Source organism: Vulpes vulpes, chromosome 9 (genome assembly GCF_048418805.1).
Source record: "Vulpes vulpes isolate BD-2025 chromosome 9, VulVul3, whole genome shotgun sequence".
NCBI classification, from domain to species: domain Eukaryota; kingdom Metazoa; phylum Chordata; class Mammalia; order Carnivora; family Canidae; genus Vulpes; species Vulpes vulpes.
In genome coordinates, this window is record NC_132788.1 from 34278051 (window position 1) to 34296938 (window position 18888).

The 18888-nt window shown below is 34.2% G+C and overlaps 1 protein-coding gene across 2 annotated transcripts in view; it reads right to left on the reverse strand.

Annotated features, from left to right (window-relative positions):
* PSPC1 (paraspeckle component 1) overlaps window positions 1-18888 on the reverse strand; it is a 107454-nt gene that overhangs the window by 21363 nt on the left and 67203 nt on the right. For both annotated transcript variants that reach the window (XM_025996623.2, XM_072719776.1), the window contains exon 9: window positions 1965-17975. In XM_025996623.2, coding sequence (XP_025852408.1) covers window positions 17790-17975 — 186 coding nt within the window. In that variant the 3' untranslated portion in view covers window positions 1965-17789. The remainder of the gene's footprint in view (window positions 1-1964; window positions 17976-18888) is intronic.

Here is an 18888-nt window from a genome sequence, read left to right on the forward strand (position 1 = left end):
GAAGGGCAAAAATCTCCAACATATAAAAGCATAGATATAACAGATATATTTATATAAACAGTTGAGTTAAAATTTCATGAAGGGGGGGTTCAAAAAATTTCATGGGGGACCTGAGAGGAATCAATGAAGGGAAAAAAGGGGGTTAAGAAACACCCTTGCTTTGTTCACTGAATTCTAGCAACATTTTCCTACTACCCTGTGCTATAAATAACGCCCTCAGCTTGAATTAGGGTCACAAACTTCAACACCTCCAATGTTTCAAGTCCCCTCCTGATCATTCAGATTACCAATCAGCTCTAATGTCTCCTCAAAGAAGCTTCCTCTGACTATCCTAGCTACAACGGACTTGTCCCTTTCCCCAGCCCGGCTGTATCTTGTGTTTGTGAAACAAAACGTTTATTCTCCAGTAATACATTGGAGAGAGAATACTCCACGAGTATGATGAATATTGAAGGATGTAGGTGGAAGAAATGACCTCTGAACAAGGAGACTTTAGTTCTGCTAACAGCAAACTGCTCATTTAAGTCCCTGGGCAAACAATGTATACATCATTGTTAAAAGCTACTATCTGAAGATATAATTTTTAATGAAAAAAAATAATTTCATTTTGCTCTGAGTGTTCAAACTTACATAATAATTCACTGAATAGGGAAGCCTGGGTAGCTCAGTGGTTGAACGTCTGCCTTTGGCTCAGGTTGTGATCTCAGGGTCCTGGGATTGAGTCCCACATTGGGCTCCCCGCATGGAGCCTGTTTCTCCCTCTACCTATGTCTCTGCCTCTCTGCCGCTCATTAATAAATAAAATCTTAAAAGAATAATAATTCACTGAATAAAAACCACAATTCTTTGGGAATATATACAATTGTCCTTTAGTTATTTTATTAATTCTAAGTAGAACTAACCTCAAATATAGCTTAGAGCCTCCAACCTCTGGCTTGTAAATGAAGTATCTACCTCCCTCCAGTATTTCCATATAAGATTTGAAATTCAAAGTGATATTATAATATGAACACCAAAAATGGGAATCCTTCTAGAAAATTTTGTTTCTTCCTACTCTTGATATTTAAGAAACAAAATTCAAGTTAGCTATTTGGGCACAGCAATGTTAATGCCCATTCCCATCACTGGAGAACTGTGGAAATTTTTTAAATGAAAGATTTCTGATGAGTGTAATATCCTCCTTCTCTACCACAAAAAACTAAGCTAACCATTATTAAATTGAGTGTAATGCCTCTCATAAGGTAAACTGTTAATGTTCACCACGTCATTTTAAAAATCTAACGTACTGGGACACCTGGGTGGCTCAGTCAGTAAAGCATCTGACTCTTGGTTTTGGCTCAGGTCATGATCTCAGGGTCATGAGATTGAATCCCACACCAGGCTCCACACGCTCAGCAGAGTATCTGCTGGAGATTAGTTTTTTCCTCTGCCCCTACTTGCCCCCCATCACACTCTCTCGCTTCCTTCTATAATAAACTTTTTAAAAATCTAGCATATTGATAACCCTCTCGAAGACAATAGAGTTTAATTAAACAGGCATCTACTTAAGGTAATCTGATATTTAAAGCACAAACCTTAGGTCTCTAATTCCTAGAATTCTTATTAGCTAACTTTAGACATCAAAGCTCTCCCAAATTCAATTACATAATTTCTATTTCAAAACTTCTAAACACCTGCAACAATCCCATCAGTTTTTATTAACTCCTGATCTTGACTGACTTTATGTATTTGGTTGGGGACTGCAAGGAATAAAGTTAAATTCTTACTGTTCAGAGTTAGGATAGGGAACACCTTAAAAAAAAAAAAAAGTTAAAAAATATACTAACCGTAACCAAGCAATTTAACTGGTAGAAAATTTATCCTATATACACATTTATACACATGCTTTATAACACATGCATGTAACAGGTGGGGGAGGGGAAGAACATCAACTAATCACTGGCCAAAAAAGATCTGTAACATACCTAACAATGACTAAAACAACAGGTGTAAAAACAACGGATCTCTCTCACATATCCATTTGTAACAAACTCCAAAACGGAGAATCTGAGGAAATACATAAATGGCAAAAATGTGTACTGTGTCTTTACATATGTATTAAGAATGAATACAAATATGCCTGTAGTGCATAGAAATTTCTAGGATACACAAGCAATTAGTAACAATGATTATACCTGGACAGAGAAGCTGGGCAACTGGTAGACATGGCATGGAGAAATTTACTTTCACTACATACCATATTTCCACATTTGTATATCAGATATCTATTATTATTCAAATAATTCAAAAAATATATTGACTAGTTTATGTATCAGCAGTATTTGAAGGTTGGTTGATTTTTATTAGGTGTTAACATGCTAAGGATTATTTCCAGATCTCAAACAAGTATTTGTTCTGAATGGTCCTTTGTATCTCCCATGCCTAAGCAAAAACATTCTCATCCTTCCCAATTAGTTTATCTTCTATACATTTCTCTTCTCCAAACTCTCTGTAACACTTAATTTTGGACAACAGATTTCATGTGTAGTATGTGAAGTCACCCAAATATAACCAGCACCGCCACTGAGGTGAACACACATTTTTAAAAATGGGTAATGGAGTATGTGATAATCTACTCCATGTGATGCTCCAGAACAATAACAACAAAATGCATTTTTATTGATAACAAAGATTCCAAGACTTACTTTATGTGTTAATTTTTCCTTTCTTCTGCCTGCCTCACACGTCATGCAAATATAAGTTTCAAATTATTCAAAAGTGCTGCTCCTACGGGTGTTTACCATCCTCTTGTTTTCCTTTATGCCTTTTCTTCATCCCTGTATCATAATCAGTGTGCTATATTCCATTCCTCTGCCACCAGAATTTGGAATTACTCAACAACAGGAGCACTTTGTATCTACCCTACCTGCACTGGATGCCTTAAGTCTTAAGCAAAGGCAGACCACATTGAGAGTCTTAGTCTTAAATGTACCAAATACTTAATGAATAGAGCACATGGTCCATGTCAACAGTACCTACTGTAGAATTAGTTATTCATGATCTATGAGCACCTCTATTTTATACTAACCTATGCTCTTTCCAAATGTAACAATGATGTAATTCCATACAATTCATAGGCCCCAACCATTTTTTAAAACACTTTATAAACCATATACATGTTAGCATATATCCAAGTATGACAGAACAAAGATTATATTAGCATTTTAATACCTGTTATTTTTAACGAGGTGACAAAATTCTAGAAAACTCACTGTAGTACTAGCACCCATGCTATTGTGTATGCATATGTTCAAGTACTATCCAAAAGAAAATAATTATTAAAGAACAAACAAAAATAGTTGCTGCCAAATTCTCCAGTGTTCATTTAATGATGATCCAGCAAAGAGAACATACAATCCAGAAGAGCACTAAGGCTCTTGGATAGTTTTGATGCAGCTGTTCTAGAGTGCAACAGCTCAGATTGGAGCAGGAAAAAAGTAAGCCTCCACGGGAATCCTGGGATGAGGAGGGACACAAAAAGTAGGATGATGAGCATGGGAAATAAATGAAATGTTAAAGACACTGAATGTCAGGGAAAAAATTTATGAAGAATTTATACAAATTAGTTCAAATAGCAATTATGGTCTTAAAAACCAATTCTCTTTCCATACTAGTGAGTGTGGAAATGTAACTAAAGTTCAAGTAAATATTAAAATACTTAGGGGTAAAAAAAAAATACTTAGGGGTGCCTGGGTGGCTTAATAGGTTAAGAATCCCAACTGTTGATCTCAGCTCAGGTCTTGATCTCAGGGTCCTGAGTTCAAGTTCCACATTCACTGCGCTTTAAAATAAACACACTCTTGTATTTCACATAGTACATATTTGCTATATAAAAAAAATGTTATTAGAACTTTGGCTAACCTGACTCAATTTATTTGTCCTCCTTGTAGATGTTAGATGACATGTACCACTGTAACATGTTGATTACTAACTAAATTTGTGCCATAATGTAAACTGGAAAATTTTTAAGTCATTCCCCAGTATTTAGACATTTATCTCCCTTTTCATCAGCTCTGAAGGATGGGGGAAAAGTGGCAAAACAGGAAGTTTTCTTTAGATTCCACAGACTCAGTGGTATTCCCTTTTTCCTAATTTAATTTCCATTTACTATAAAATATATGAAAGATAAAAATCAAAATGCAGGAACTCAGTAATGTCAACAATACAAGTACGAAAAATGTTCATTTATCGTCTTAGAAATATTTCAAAATATTATTGTAAAGGTAATTCAGAAAACCAAATAGTGGCTCTTTTATAAGTGATTTTAAAAGTCCCTATAATCCATCAAAATGAACAGTAATGAATGTTAACTCAAAGACCATGATAAAGGAATGGAAGGGAATCGGTAGCCTTTAAGAAATCCTTTAGGGTACTGGAATAATTACTCCATCTTAAATAGGAGCTGTTAATAAAAGACCAAAAGTTTCTTCAAACTTTGTATTACATGCCTTTTCTCTCCCAATGTTTTTATTTTTATTTTTTAAAGGTTTTATGTATTTGAGAGAGACAGCACACAACTGAAGGGGAGTGGTAGGGGGGGAGAGAAGCAGGCACCCCACTAAGCAGGAAGCCTGATGCGGGACTGGATGCCATGACTCTGGGATCATAACCTGAGCAGAAGGCAGATGCTTTATTGACTGAGACACACAGGTGCTCCTCTCCCAATATTTGAACAAGTTTTTTCAACTCTTGATACACTACCCAAGTTATGTATAAAAGAGGACTAAGTACGTGTTCCCTTCATAACATCCAAGCTTTATTGAATGAATTCTCCTGGAAATCTTAACTCTTTACTAGAGAATTACCATGATCAGAACTTCAGCATCTCTACAAGTGTTATCTGAGGACCACATATAAAAATGTGTATGGACAAACACATCAACAATGAGCTGCACTTTCATAGGGTACCCTACTGAACAGTTGCTCTTTGCAGTGGACCTGTCCTACTTTTGCCGCTTCTAATCTTCTCGATTTATACCAACGTTAAAAAAGGGTAGGAGAGAAGGGTGCCTGCATGGCTCAGTCTTAAGTGTCTGCCTTCGGCTCAGGTCATGATCCCACGGTCCTGGACTTGAGCCCTGCATCTAGCTCCCCGCTTAGGCAAGAGTCTGCTTCTCCCTCTGCCCCTCCCACACTCCCACTTTCTCTTGCATGTGCTCTCAAATAAAATCTTAAAAAAGAAAAAAGGCAAGAGAAAAACAAACATGTAAACTCTTAAAACCAGGAGGTTTCATTTTACACTCATTAAGAAAAACAAATGTTCTTTTTCTGGAAATATAATAGGATTTGGACACATCAGGAGGGTTTTTTTAAGATGGGGAGGGGCAGGAGAGGGAGAGAATCTTAAAGGAGGTTTCATGCACAATGGAGAGCCTGACACAGGGCTTGATCTCACAACCCTGAGATCAAAATCAAGAGTCAGCCGCTTAACTGAGCAACCCAGGCACTCTGGACATCTCAGGAAGGCTGAAATGTCCAGTTCCTCTGGTCTCCTGAATGCTTACAGTTCCACCAACACCAAAACACCACTGTATTTCATACACCCAATGCACAAAACACTTTTTTGAGTTTTTGTTTTTGTTTTTTTTAAACTGGGACGCCTGGATGGCTCAGCGGTTTAGCGCCTTTGGCCCAGGGCGTAATCCTGGAGTCTCAGGATCGAGTCCCACATCGGGCTCCCTGCATGGAGCCTGCTTCTCCCTCTATGTCTCTGCCTCTCTCCCCACTCTGTGTCTCTCATGAATTAATAAATAAAATCTTAAAAAATAAATAAAAATTAAAAAATTTAAGAATCCTTACTGTTAAAAATGTCTTCCTGCCACCAACCTCATCCATTCTCCAGCCTCTAGGTCATCCATTTGAAATTTCTCCCTTCACGTTTCCTCTCTCCCTCCCTCCCTAGCTCTTAGTACTTTCTTTAGATATATTTCTATATAGGTATATGTAAGGGTACACATTCTCCTAAATTCTATTTAAAAACTGGGCTATTAACTCACATTCTCCACTGGCTCTTCTTGCTCTTACCTTCAATACAACGACAATGACAGAACTAAGAATTTATCATTTCTTCCCATGATTTCTCTTGCTACCCAATGGACTTCAAGCTCAAAGAAGGTTAAGGACCAACTGTATTTTCTTTACTATTATATGTACAATGTTGCTGAGACAAAAATGCTCAATAACAATTTAGGGAATGCATATGCAAACTGGGATTCTCATCCACACACTTCAATTGGTACTGACACTACATTTAAATCTATGCCATTACTCTTCTGATGGTCTTCTGGATTTTCCCTCAGACTGGTTGAAGAAATACTGAGTGTCAAATGTTATGCTACAATATTGGAAACACTGATAAGAGATGAATAAAATGTAGGCACAATGAGCAAATAAGTAAATATCATATACTGAAAGTGACAGGAATGAAAATTTTATTGGGGACTCTTTCTTTCGAAACCTATAAAAATATCTGGGGAGACAGAGGAACGACTTTAGAGTTTAGTGAACAAGGGGTGGAAAGTAGATGAGGTTGGAAAGGTAGAGGCGCCTGGCTGGCTCAGTTGGTAGAGTGTACAACTCTTGATCTTGAGGTTGTGGATTTGAACCCCATGCTGGGTAGAGATTACTCCAAAAAGATCTTTAAAAAAAAAGCTCCAGGGCCTACAATACAGTTGGATATATGAAATATATGAAAATATATTTTATATGAAATATATAAATATATTTTTTGGGGGGGGGAAGACAGTGCAACTGGGACCTCAATCTCAATCCCATGACCATCTGAACCAAATTCAAGAGTCAGTCGCTCAACTGAGCCACCCATGTGCCCCTATAGTTGGGTTTTAATTTAAATGCAAAACTACTGCATCTAAAAAGCAGACATACAGTCATCTAATTCACACTCTAAAAGGGTACACTAGATACTATGTGGAAAGTAAATTACAAGAACCAAAGTAAAAGCAAGACAAGTTAGGAGGGTATTACAGACACCTTCAGTTACAAAAAACTGTGCCTTGAGATGACGTATTTTACCAGCAGAGTTTTAGAATTCCAATAATCCACCAGTTACTCAAACCAAAATGGTTTTAAAAATCCAATACCTTCCTCTACCTCAAGCAACTAAATATCCCAACCCAATCCTGAACACACTTACCTTCTGTGTTTCAGTTAATGTTACTCAGCACCATCACCCCATCATTCAAACTAGAAAACCAGAACACTTTTCATCTTCCCCTCTTCCACCAAACTAGTCTATTAAGTTCGCTCTACTTCTGAATCATTGTCTGGAATCTGAACAATCATCACAGACACTAAAGATCTTTTCAAATATCATGTGGAGGGTGGAGAGTGTGGGAGAGAACCAATGATCTATGTTCTCTGCTTTCTGATCCACTTAATTCTTGTCCTGATACCCAGGACCTAAAAGGTAAAAATCAAAATTCAATTTAGATAGATCAGTTTCATCTGAACACTTTTTCCCTTTTCTACTCTCACCTCCTATACTAGACAGCTCCTTATTAACTGTTCACTTATTAGTCCTTCTGACTACACCATTCCATCATCCCACAACCCACCCCTTCCTTATCGTCTACCTCCAAAAACCCTACAGCTCGCAAGTACTTACTCACCTTAATGACCTGCTCAAAAGTTATCTTAGTGAATTCTTCCCAGTCTTCCCAAGGTAAGTGGATACTTGCTTCAAGGTTTTCAGAACATTTCCTATTCCTTTCCTTCCTATCAACTGGCCTTACACTTTGCTTGCATAAAATCATTAAATTCTAAATCCCAAGAGCACAAGGACCATATTTTCTTCATTTTATATTCTCATGTAAACACCATGTGTTGCCCTAAACTGGTGTCAATCATTTGCTAAAAAAACATTTATAATCAGGATGTACTATCAAATGAGGATAAACCACAAATGGTAAGATCCTTATTCTCCTAGAGCTGACATCGTGGAGAGAATGAAATAAACATGAACACAAAAACTTCAAAGATTTTGAGAGAAATCTTGTATGACAATTTTTGGACTTAACTTTTATGGAGTATCAAGTAGATAATAAACAAAAAAAGGGGGGAACAAAAGTGAAAGGAATAAATGTAAACTTAATGTGCACACTTTATTTCCTAAAACCGTTATTCAAATTTCTTTCTTGCACTCCTTTACAAACACTAAGCAATTATACTACCAGGAAATCAATCTCACTAACACCCAATGGTGAATACATAAACTCTATCTAGAGTTCAACTCAAATTATTAATTTTTTAAAAAGATAAAAATAACTGAACTGGATAATTACACCATGTAATGAGATTCTGGGATTACATTCACATAAGGAAAAAAAAAATTTGACAAAGTTACTATTATAAACCAGCACTATCTGGAAGAAAAGTAAGGCAATGTAAGAAATTTTAAATTTCTAAGTACATTAAAGAGAAAAAAAGCAAGAGATGAAATTAGCTAAATAATATATTTTATTTAACCCAATATATCCAAAATATATTTCAACAATCATATTAAACACTGAGATAGTTTACATTCATTTCTTCATACCAAGTCTGCAATTCTGTACTTTACACATCTAAGTCAGTGGTAAATTCTCTCCAATATTTATGTGTATTTAGATTTTATTATATTTAAGATGCAAAAGGAAATTTGCATACCCAAGTTGTTCCAAATATGCTAAACACACTGTATTGCTATATCCAACTTAATTACAATAAAATTAAAAGTCTTAATCTCACTAGTCCCATTCCAAAGAGTCAACAGTTCACACATGGCCACCACACTGAACAGCACAGCTCCAACAGACTTATGACTTCCACTTCATCTATTACATGTTGTCTTTTATCAGCGCAGACTAAATTAAACAATGTTGTCCCTCTGTCTCCTGAGATAAGCATTTTCCAGTCCTCTTATCTAAAACAGAAGCTGTCATTTTTTCTACCCTTTTTACCTCATCAATTATTTCGACTCTTATTTGTTCTTCTAGGTCTGGAACACTAGTGCCATAGGAACGGAGGGTTGTTCTACTCTGTGCACAGCTAATCTGCAGTGCCCAAACTGCAAGAAACGGTCAATATAGCAACTGTAGAAAACCAGCAATGAACACTTTAAGTTCTAAATTACTTAACATGTACAACATACTTATGTGATGTATAAAAGAGACTAGAAATTGCTTGTGACAGTAGCTTGGTTCAAGTAGCTGCAAAATAATTCAAATTTTAAGATCTATAATTTCAATTAATCTAGAGATTGCTCTCATCCACTAAGAGATCTCAAAGATCGTAATATGAACCTAACTACATCTTAGTTTACCTCAGCTCTAACATTGTAGCATGAATACCGGGACATAAAATCTACTCCCCTATAAATATGAACATACTATCTAGGCAAGACAGAAATTAACAATCTGAACACTTGTTTTTTTATATACTTCCTATCCCTAAAATTTGGAGCATGCCATTTTCCAAAACCTTCTGATCTCCTCTAATATTTTAAAAGATTTACTGGCTCCAGATAAAAGTCAATGTACCATAATATAAAGAAACAAAAAAATAAGGTTTTTTTAATTTTCCCAATTAATCATCATGCATAATTCTAAATAGTAGCAACAGATCAAATACAAATCTATAAAGTTTTTATGCCTGCCTAGTAGGATGACAGCAGCTGTTAAATATGGGGTCAGGTGTGCAGGGATTATATAAAAGTCCTCTTTATATGTGGTTGTGCTTTCCAAGTTTGTTACCCATAATCTGGAAGCAGACGACACTCCTGACAGATGGTCAGAAGGTCAGTAGTAGCTTACTGCTATATCACAATGCCTTTAACACTCACCTCACTCCATCTCATTACATAGGCATTTTATCACCTCACACCATCACAGGCAATGCGTACAGTACAATATTCTGAGACAGAGGCCAAGTTCACATAATTTTTATTACAGTATACAGTTATAATTATTGTATTTTTCATTAGTCATTATTAATATATTAATACTACTGTGCCTAATTTATAAATTAAACTTTATCACAGACATGCATGGAAATGGGGGAAAAAGTATATATATGGTTTGGTACTATCTGCACCTTTAGACATCTATGGGGGGTGGGTGTCTTAGAATTTTCCTCTTCAGATAAGGGGACACTACTATATAGGGAAACCATAATCTGAGCCAGAAAACTTCAGTAATGTATAGTTCAAGAGCTTCCTTTTTCAAATTTTATCTTTTTTCTGAATTTGTGTACCTAAAAAAATAAAGTTAAGCACTGATTTTTGTATAACTATAATTCACTTGTAGTGTCCAAGTACTACCACAGAAGTTAATCATTTCTTCAAGAAAATTAGTAATAAATTACTGAACAGGAAAAATGTGTAATAAATCTATTCACGTAATTTTAAATAGATGAAACGACGTTTTACTCTCATTAGACTGCACAAAAATTCCTCAGTTGGAAAAGAGTTAATAAGCCACCTTGGGGAAGAAATCTAGTAGTCTCTTAAGTCCTGGGTTTCCACAGAGTAAGGAATCTGACTTAAGAAAAAATGAGGGAGGGGTAGGTTGGTGCAAAGTTAAAAGATAAAAGGGTAGATGAATTGACTTCCTTGTTGACAGATATGTAACCTCTCAGAGTCAAACCCATTTCTAGTCCACAAAATACACAGAATGCTTGGTCAGTGTGATTTCCTGGCAAAACTAGCATAAATTACATTATGCTAGTGCAATCTTTGGGAAGCAAGAGAAGACAGGCACCTAGGTGATATCTAAATTACTATTATAAACAAGTCTGCCTGGGTGGTTTAGTCCAGTAAGCATCTAACTTCAGCTCAGATCATGATTCCTAGGGTCCTAAATTTGAGCCCTGCACCAGGCTCCCTGCTCAACAGGGAATCTGCTTCTCCCTTTGTCTCTCTGTGCACACTCTCTCCCCCTCTCTCTCTCAAATAAAATCTTAGGGGGAAAAAAAAAAGTCTACCTCCTTTCCTATACACAGATACTCTTAGAAGACATACACCACAATGTTCTAGAAACTACCTAAGATATTCAGAAGGCTACAAACCAGGTGATTGTTTCTTTGCACCAACAGTCAAAAACTTTTGAAAAGAACCATAATCAATATACTACGTCCTCTCATTATGGCCCAATTTAATTGTTTTAATGTACTGCATAATTCTGAATAGACTTTGAATCATATATATGTGTGTTAATCTTTGTAAAGTCTCACAAGCCAGGCTCTAACTTTTTACCATAAAATTACTCAACAATTTCCATTTATTGAACTCCTTGACGGCATTACTTTCTAAAATAACTAATGCAAATGGAAGTTTAAAACCAAAAGGAAACTACAATTTAATAAATATACTCATGGTCTTTAGAATATGCATTTATCAAATCTTTATCTTCAACCTAGAATAGCTAAAGACCAGTTCACAAAAGAGAAAGGTTGAGCCATCATTTTAATCCACCAAAATGGTGTCACTGTATTCATATTTATCAATATAGTAAGCAAAGACTAAGTTTTCTCAAACCTTCACCTGTCAGGCATATGCATCTTCAAGATCTTTTTAAGATTTTTTTTTTTTCTTAAATATCCACAACACCCAACGTGGGGCTCAAACTCACAATCCCAAGGTCCAGCAAGAGTCCTACAGCCAGCCAGGTGTCCCAAGCATCTTCAAATATACTGATACTAAAACATTATCACACTGTTTCATTTCTCATGCTGGTGTAAAGTAGTTGCAAATCAGTTAAGTGAAAAAGTTTTATAAAATTTTCAAATTGTACTTTTCTATATTCACTTGAAATAACTAGGCTTGTGACACAAAAATGAAATCCTAGTTCAAATGAAGGTAATAATTACATATTATGCAAAAGATTTAGTACTCAATAGCCATGAGAGTGCCTACTTAAAAATAATGGACTTTTTGCAGTACTTATCAACTGGCAGTAGCTGGAAGTTTTTGAATGGTTTCAATAATTGGCCAGGGATCCTAAGCAGCATACAATGTACCAGGACAATCACCTCTGCCACCACCAAAAATCAACCAACCAAAATGTCACTGTGATTCTTTTAATATTTTAGAACAGAAATTCTCAAAGAGGAGTCCCCAAGCCCAATGTCAGATCATCAGGGAACTTTTTAGAAATGTACATTACTCAGCCACACCTGAGACCGGCTGAAAGCAGAAGTTGTGGGATGGGGCCCAGAGATATTTTAATGAGCCCTCCAGGAGCCTCAAGGCACACTGAAGTTTGAGAACCACCAATCTGAATGGACGTTCATGGCTGCTGGTGTTTAATCTTGAGCAGGGATATTGTTGTTCCACTACTGTATCTCTGCCTTAGGAAAGGGCACAAGAGCAAACAATAGGACCCCTCAATACATTCTGGTACAAGGGATATAGTACAATTCTGAATAACATGGCTCAGAATACATGAAATTCTGTATGACTGAGAAAGTATCATTTTGCAAACAATTACTCCGATTTTTATGTTCACTTTGCTAAACTGCTAGTTTCTACTGTTTAAAATATTCTACTCCCCCCCCAAAAAAATATTCTACCCAGTCCATGAACATGCAAATATTCTAAGCAATTCTAAAAAATTAGCATTAAAGACTAAGTAACCACTGAGCAAGTTACTACTGCCTCCAACACTTTAAAAGGTGAGAAATTAAAATAGAATTACTATGTGTGAGATCGCTTTTTTCATTACATAAAAACACTAGGCAACATTTGTAAATCTAAGCAATGTGTTACATTTGATACAGATTTAATGTTATCTAATCTGAAAATAGCCTGAAGAAAAATTAACTATAATTATTCCGACAAAGCATACAATTTGCCGAAAATAAATTGTTCACATAAGCATACAAAAATAAAAATATAAATAACTCATAGGCCAAAATTGGCAAAGTTAATAGTGATAAGATTATATATGACTAAATCCCAAAACATACCTAAACTCTCATTCACAGTCACAAAAGTCTGGCAGGTTGACATTTTGCATAAATAAGATGGAACAAGGACGAATAGGTCTTAAAATATCCAGTCACAGATATAAATATAAAACATATTATTGTAGCTACTCCTTTAAGTTTTGACACTACCTCATATCCATGTATTTCCTAACTTAAATATCTGAAATGTTCATTTCAGAGCTAGAAACAAATTTTAGATACAAATACCAATTCCAAAGTCTTCAACAATACCAAGAACACATTTATATAGATCATTAAGAAACTCTAGGTCCATTACATTACAACTCAAGTAAAGTCAACATATTACTATTGAAGTAATGCCGGAACCTTGTTTTTAATTAATAAAAACCACTTATTGACAATATTTTTTAAAAATAAGTTGAAAATTTAAAAATCATGTGTTCCTACTAAGTACACTAATTAATTCTTCACTAATTAGTCTTAACTTTGAGGTGTAAATGCCTTACATGAAATTTGGGTGATTATCTTTTATAAATAGAACTGAAATTTTATGTACATGTAGAAGCAGAATACCACCTTTTAAAATCCATTTCATTAACTCGGAAAGAAACAGTAATTCTAACAAGATTTTTATATAAACAGTCAACAAAATCTAGTAACTGTTGCAGAGGGGGGAGGAGTTGGTAAGATAACAGTAAGTGATTCAAACAATAAGACAATATACTTGAAAAATAATTCTTTAAAATGTGTACTACAAACTCTGACTAGATTAAGAAATGCAGTATATTCCATCTAGAAAATATAAGCTTCTTTTATTGAAAAGGAAAACTATATGAAAAAACGAAGAGGAACCCCTGGAGGTATTTATAATCTAAATTATGGTTATATGGAAAAAGACAAGAAGTACAGTAATATTCCCAAGGTAACGCATTCTGGTTGTGTCTTATAAAGATTCAAACTTCAATTATTGTTTTTCAGTAATCAAGAAAACAAAATTTCAAGATGCTTTTTCTGTACTTAGAAGACAGTGGTTGTGACCAAAAAAAGCTAATATATAATACATAGATTGTAATCAGATACTATTAAAACAATTTAATATCAGATACTATAAAAATAATTAAATTCTTCACTATTTCTCCAGAGTGAGATCCTATAAATTACTTGTCCACATTCAACTGGGAAGCTATGTGTGGTTCCACTTTACACAACAGTGAAAAACAATTATGTAAAATGAGCGCACTAAAATTGCTTCCTGGTTTTTAAAAAATTTAGCTCTGAAGGGTACAGGAAAAGAAATAATACTCTTGTCCAGTACGAAATTACTCTCAATTTATTTAATCATTTGTTTAGGATGAAACAAACCCATCAATTTCAGTGATGGACTTGCTCCTTACTTTGAAGTAGTTCCCACCTCTTCCCCCACCCCTGGCCCAAAATAAGTCCATGTCTACAAATATCTATGTAGGAAGTAAGCACAGGAAAATATTTAAAAGTATTTAATTTAGGAGTTAGATATGTGGGTGTTCACTAACTTACTTTTGAAAATGTTAAGTCTGATTTTTCAAATCATTACCACCCTCTTATTATTTCAGGAACATATTTTAACATGTTATTGGATATTATAATGTAACAACACACAAAAAAACATTCAAATACCCAGTACTCCCCAGGAAATTTCCTCTATTTTTGCAAAATAATATATCCCTTTTATTTCTGAGAGTCCCATTTGACACTAAATTTCAAACCTTTCTTAAAAGAGCTTAAACATAATTTCATCACACTCATAAGACTTTTTTTCAATCACACACTTATTTCAATCACACATATATCTTTTCCTCATTCAGAATCTAGGCTGTAATTATCAACAAAACCCCAAACATTAATTAATGACCATTAATCATTCAGAAATACTTTGCAATTACTATAAACCTTACATATAAACACCAAGTTACTGAAATATTCAACAAGTATGTTTTTTAATAAAACGTAAAGATGTAATTTCAATTAATACTTGAGAAACAAGATCCAATATATTTCATTAATGTCCTTGATAATTTCTATTTCTAGTAAATGGCAATTCTGGTGAAAATGCTTATTTTTTCCCTAATATTCCTGATACTGTTGGGTTAAAAATAAATATTTCATCTCTTTCACTGAAAGCTCAGTATTTTAAATAGAAAAATCCAAAAATTCAAGGAATAATAAATTGGGCTTTATGACAAATGGGTGAACCAAAAGTTCTTTAAAAATTAGATCTGTCAAGAAGAAAACCTAAATTATTTGTCTTCAAAACAAACAAAAATGGGGAAATTTTGACAAAATATTTAGGAAAATGGGTGTTCCTTTATTTTATGTACATTAATTACATATTAATAGCATATGAATCTAAATCCTACAGACTTTAAACTCAGTGTTTCAAATTATGATACAAAAGGAAACATAATATTGTGGTGTTAGAAGTCTAAGATTGTTTCATATTACCTTTTTATGGAAAGAATTATGGTAGCATGTGACAAATCCACACTTATTTAGAAAAGCTAATACTAGTATTTATTTTTGTATCTACTGCTTTTAAGCAATAACATTCAAATATCTTCCCCAATATGTATGCTAATTCACAAGAAAAAAAATTGACTGAACCAGCCACAAAGTTGTTCATACAAAAACACTAAAACCTGAATAACTGGGAGTTCACAGATGCTCCACTTGACTGTCACTCAGAAGCTGATTGTTCCCAGGGTAAACTTGATAAGTACTGGAACAAAGATTTTCTTGATGCAGGGAAAAAGCTGTGTAGAACTCTGTTCCTGGAGCCAGAGTTGAGCCGGACACTAGAATGTTCAGGAGATTAGTACATCTCTGTGCACTGGCTTTCAAATGTTCTTGAATCAATGTTACAGAATTTCACAGCCTTGGCCAAAGACAGCTTGGTATTAACATCAAAGGATCAAGTTTTTCCCACTTTAAATTCAGCTTTCAAGCAAAATACAGTGCTAGAAATTACCTAGGATTATACGAATAAAACTATAGATGATGGGAAAGGTATATATATTTAGGTACAACAGGTATCATTCAAATCATTTAAATATCAATGTAAAACTCCCTACACTGTAATTAATCAGTTAATTAAAACAAATTCCACTCCATGCCAACTCATACGCATGGAAAATGTGATGAGAACAGTATTTTTTACTGTTATTTTACAATCTCCAAATCATGTTTCCGAAGATTTGCCAAAAACAAAGCCTGTGAATACTGAAAATTTTAGAAAATAATTCCATCCATCCTGTTTCTAAAAAAGATAATGTGAAATAATACACAAGACAAATGTTACAAAAGAATGCACCTCAATTTTGCTTTACAACTGCTTTTATGCAAGATTTTAAATTAACCAAATTTAAATTCCAAATTATGCCTTCCAGCATAAACATACACCATGCAAAACTTAATTTTTACATACTGTTCATTTTAAAACAGAATATTTCATGGAAATGCTAAAAGCATGATACAGTAATACACTGAAATGTTATGTGAGAAATAACCATATTATGATCAATGGCTGATGCATTAGATTTGTAGTTTAAGGTGGATATGTAATTCCTTAAATGTAATTTTAAATTAAATATAGCTAACACACAAAATTTTAAATATAGCAAGGACTTTCAGAATAACAATTATAATGTGATAAAATCTGTTTCTCCCTAGTACTGAAAATCAAAATTCAAAATACATAGACTGTAGAGGGATCTAATCTGATTCCAATGACCTTAGCCATTCTCAAGTTAATTCCCTGTTTTTGTTTCTTTAAATCACCACTTAAACTGTATTCCTTGGAAATACAACTAGCCTATCAGACAAGTTTACTGGAGAGACTTACCAAACTATATGAAGATATTTACAACAACTCAGAATTAATCCATCTATAGTACTTCCATAAACAACATTCTCAGGAAATGCCTAATTTCTTCTAAAGCACACCAAATCCTCACTTAACATCCAACCTAACTGTATTGTTTGATTTTAAAAGAAAATTTAAAGGGTAAGATCCAGATACACCAAATAATGGTAAAAAAGATTAAAAATAGACATTATTTTATAAGCAAAAGAGATTTGCCTCCAAACAGGTTTTTTTTTTTCCAAGATTCAAAAGGTTTATTTGAAAAACTCAGCACAGGACAAAGATATCCTTAATATTCCTTCTTAGAATATTTGAATATTCAGAATCTATATGAAATGTAGACAGCAACTCTGATTTCACAGAAAGAACATCAATGGTTTATTACAAATGTAAACCCGTTCCCACACCCCTCCCCAATGCACTATTCTATCTACCCCTATTGACATTAGCTTTCACTAAGCTTCTATCTCTTCAGTGCTACTAAAAAGCAGAAAATCATTTTCATTTTTAAAGGCTGGGATTAATTAAAGCAACCGAAGTATTACTGTTACAGCAAAGTTTAGTGAAACTATGAGAGAACACTACTAGTAACATTTGTAAATTATCCAAAATGATTTCTTTATTGAGATTAACTACATAGACTTCACAGTTCTATGGCATACTTATATTTAGTTAAAGTCACAAACACATTTTAACATTCACAATGATGAGCATCATCATTACCAATCTACAAAGCTTATGTATGAATAAAGAAAAATACAAAAACCTCAAGTTTTACAAAAGAAAAACTTTAAAGTCTACATACATTAACAATAAAACCATTTCTTCCAGGAAACAAGTAAAAGTATAAAGGCATACCAGAGACGTTTTTTTTCTTTTCTCTCTAAGTAAGCCAGGAATGAAAGAATGTTTAATATCTACGACGCTTATTAGGGCCTTCAAAGTTGCCCCCTTGGCTTCCTCTACCAAAACCACCAGGACCACCACTAACAGGACCTACACCACTCATTGGTGCTTGAGGGGTTTCAGAACCTGTTCTACTCCCCATAGGTGATCCCATCTGAGATGATGGTCCTTGCGGAAATCTATCATTGTGCTAATGCCACATAATAAATATGAAGTCCATTTGGAACACGCCAAATGTAAGTGACAAGAAAAATTGGCAAAATCCCAAGTGGTGGTGTCATGAAGTTCAGCAGAAAGTCCAGCAGAATCAGGATCACACATAGAAGGAAGAAAGGAGCAATTTAATTAGTTACTACGTTTAAAAAAAAAAAAAAAGCATCTGAAGAGTTACAATTGCTAATGCTATGCCCCAATTTCATGAAAAAAAGAACTGATTTTAAGAAGTAATAAGCTACTGCCATTTAAACCTAATCAGTATTACAATACTGTTCTGATCTTTTTCTAAAGTTTATACTGCATATAAACTGTGATGTGTAATAAAAAATTTTTTTTTTGAAAATCAAAGAGTAAAACTGGGGAGCAGCATCACATTGAAAAAATAAACATTTAAAAAATGTCAACAGTAATGCTTTTAACGAAAAAGTACTAGTACAAATACGGAAAGAGTTATAATTTCAATATTAAAACTTTTGAGGCGGTTTTCCAGAAAGACTATTAATGGGAAAATAGACATAATTTTTTAAAATTCACAATTTATGAACATGTACTACTAATAGCACAATTAAGTAAATACCTGACTCCTATGCTTTGGAAAATTTTACAATAACCACCTATGTTAATCTCAAAGATTGAACAGAACTCTCCACATGCAGTAGTAAAATATCACTGTGAAAAAGATAGGGGGTGATATTTAAATAAAGATTACAACTTCAGGGGGATGAGTGGGGAAAATGGGCCAGTTAATATTAACTTTTAAGTTACTACGAATGATTATATGCTATATAGAAAAACTTAACCAAAGTAGTCAAAGTTTTTACTTAGCTTTCAGACATTTTTCTATAAACTAAAGCCTCCAGAGAAGGAAACAAATACACTAATTATAT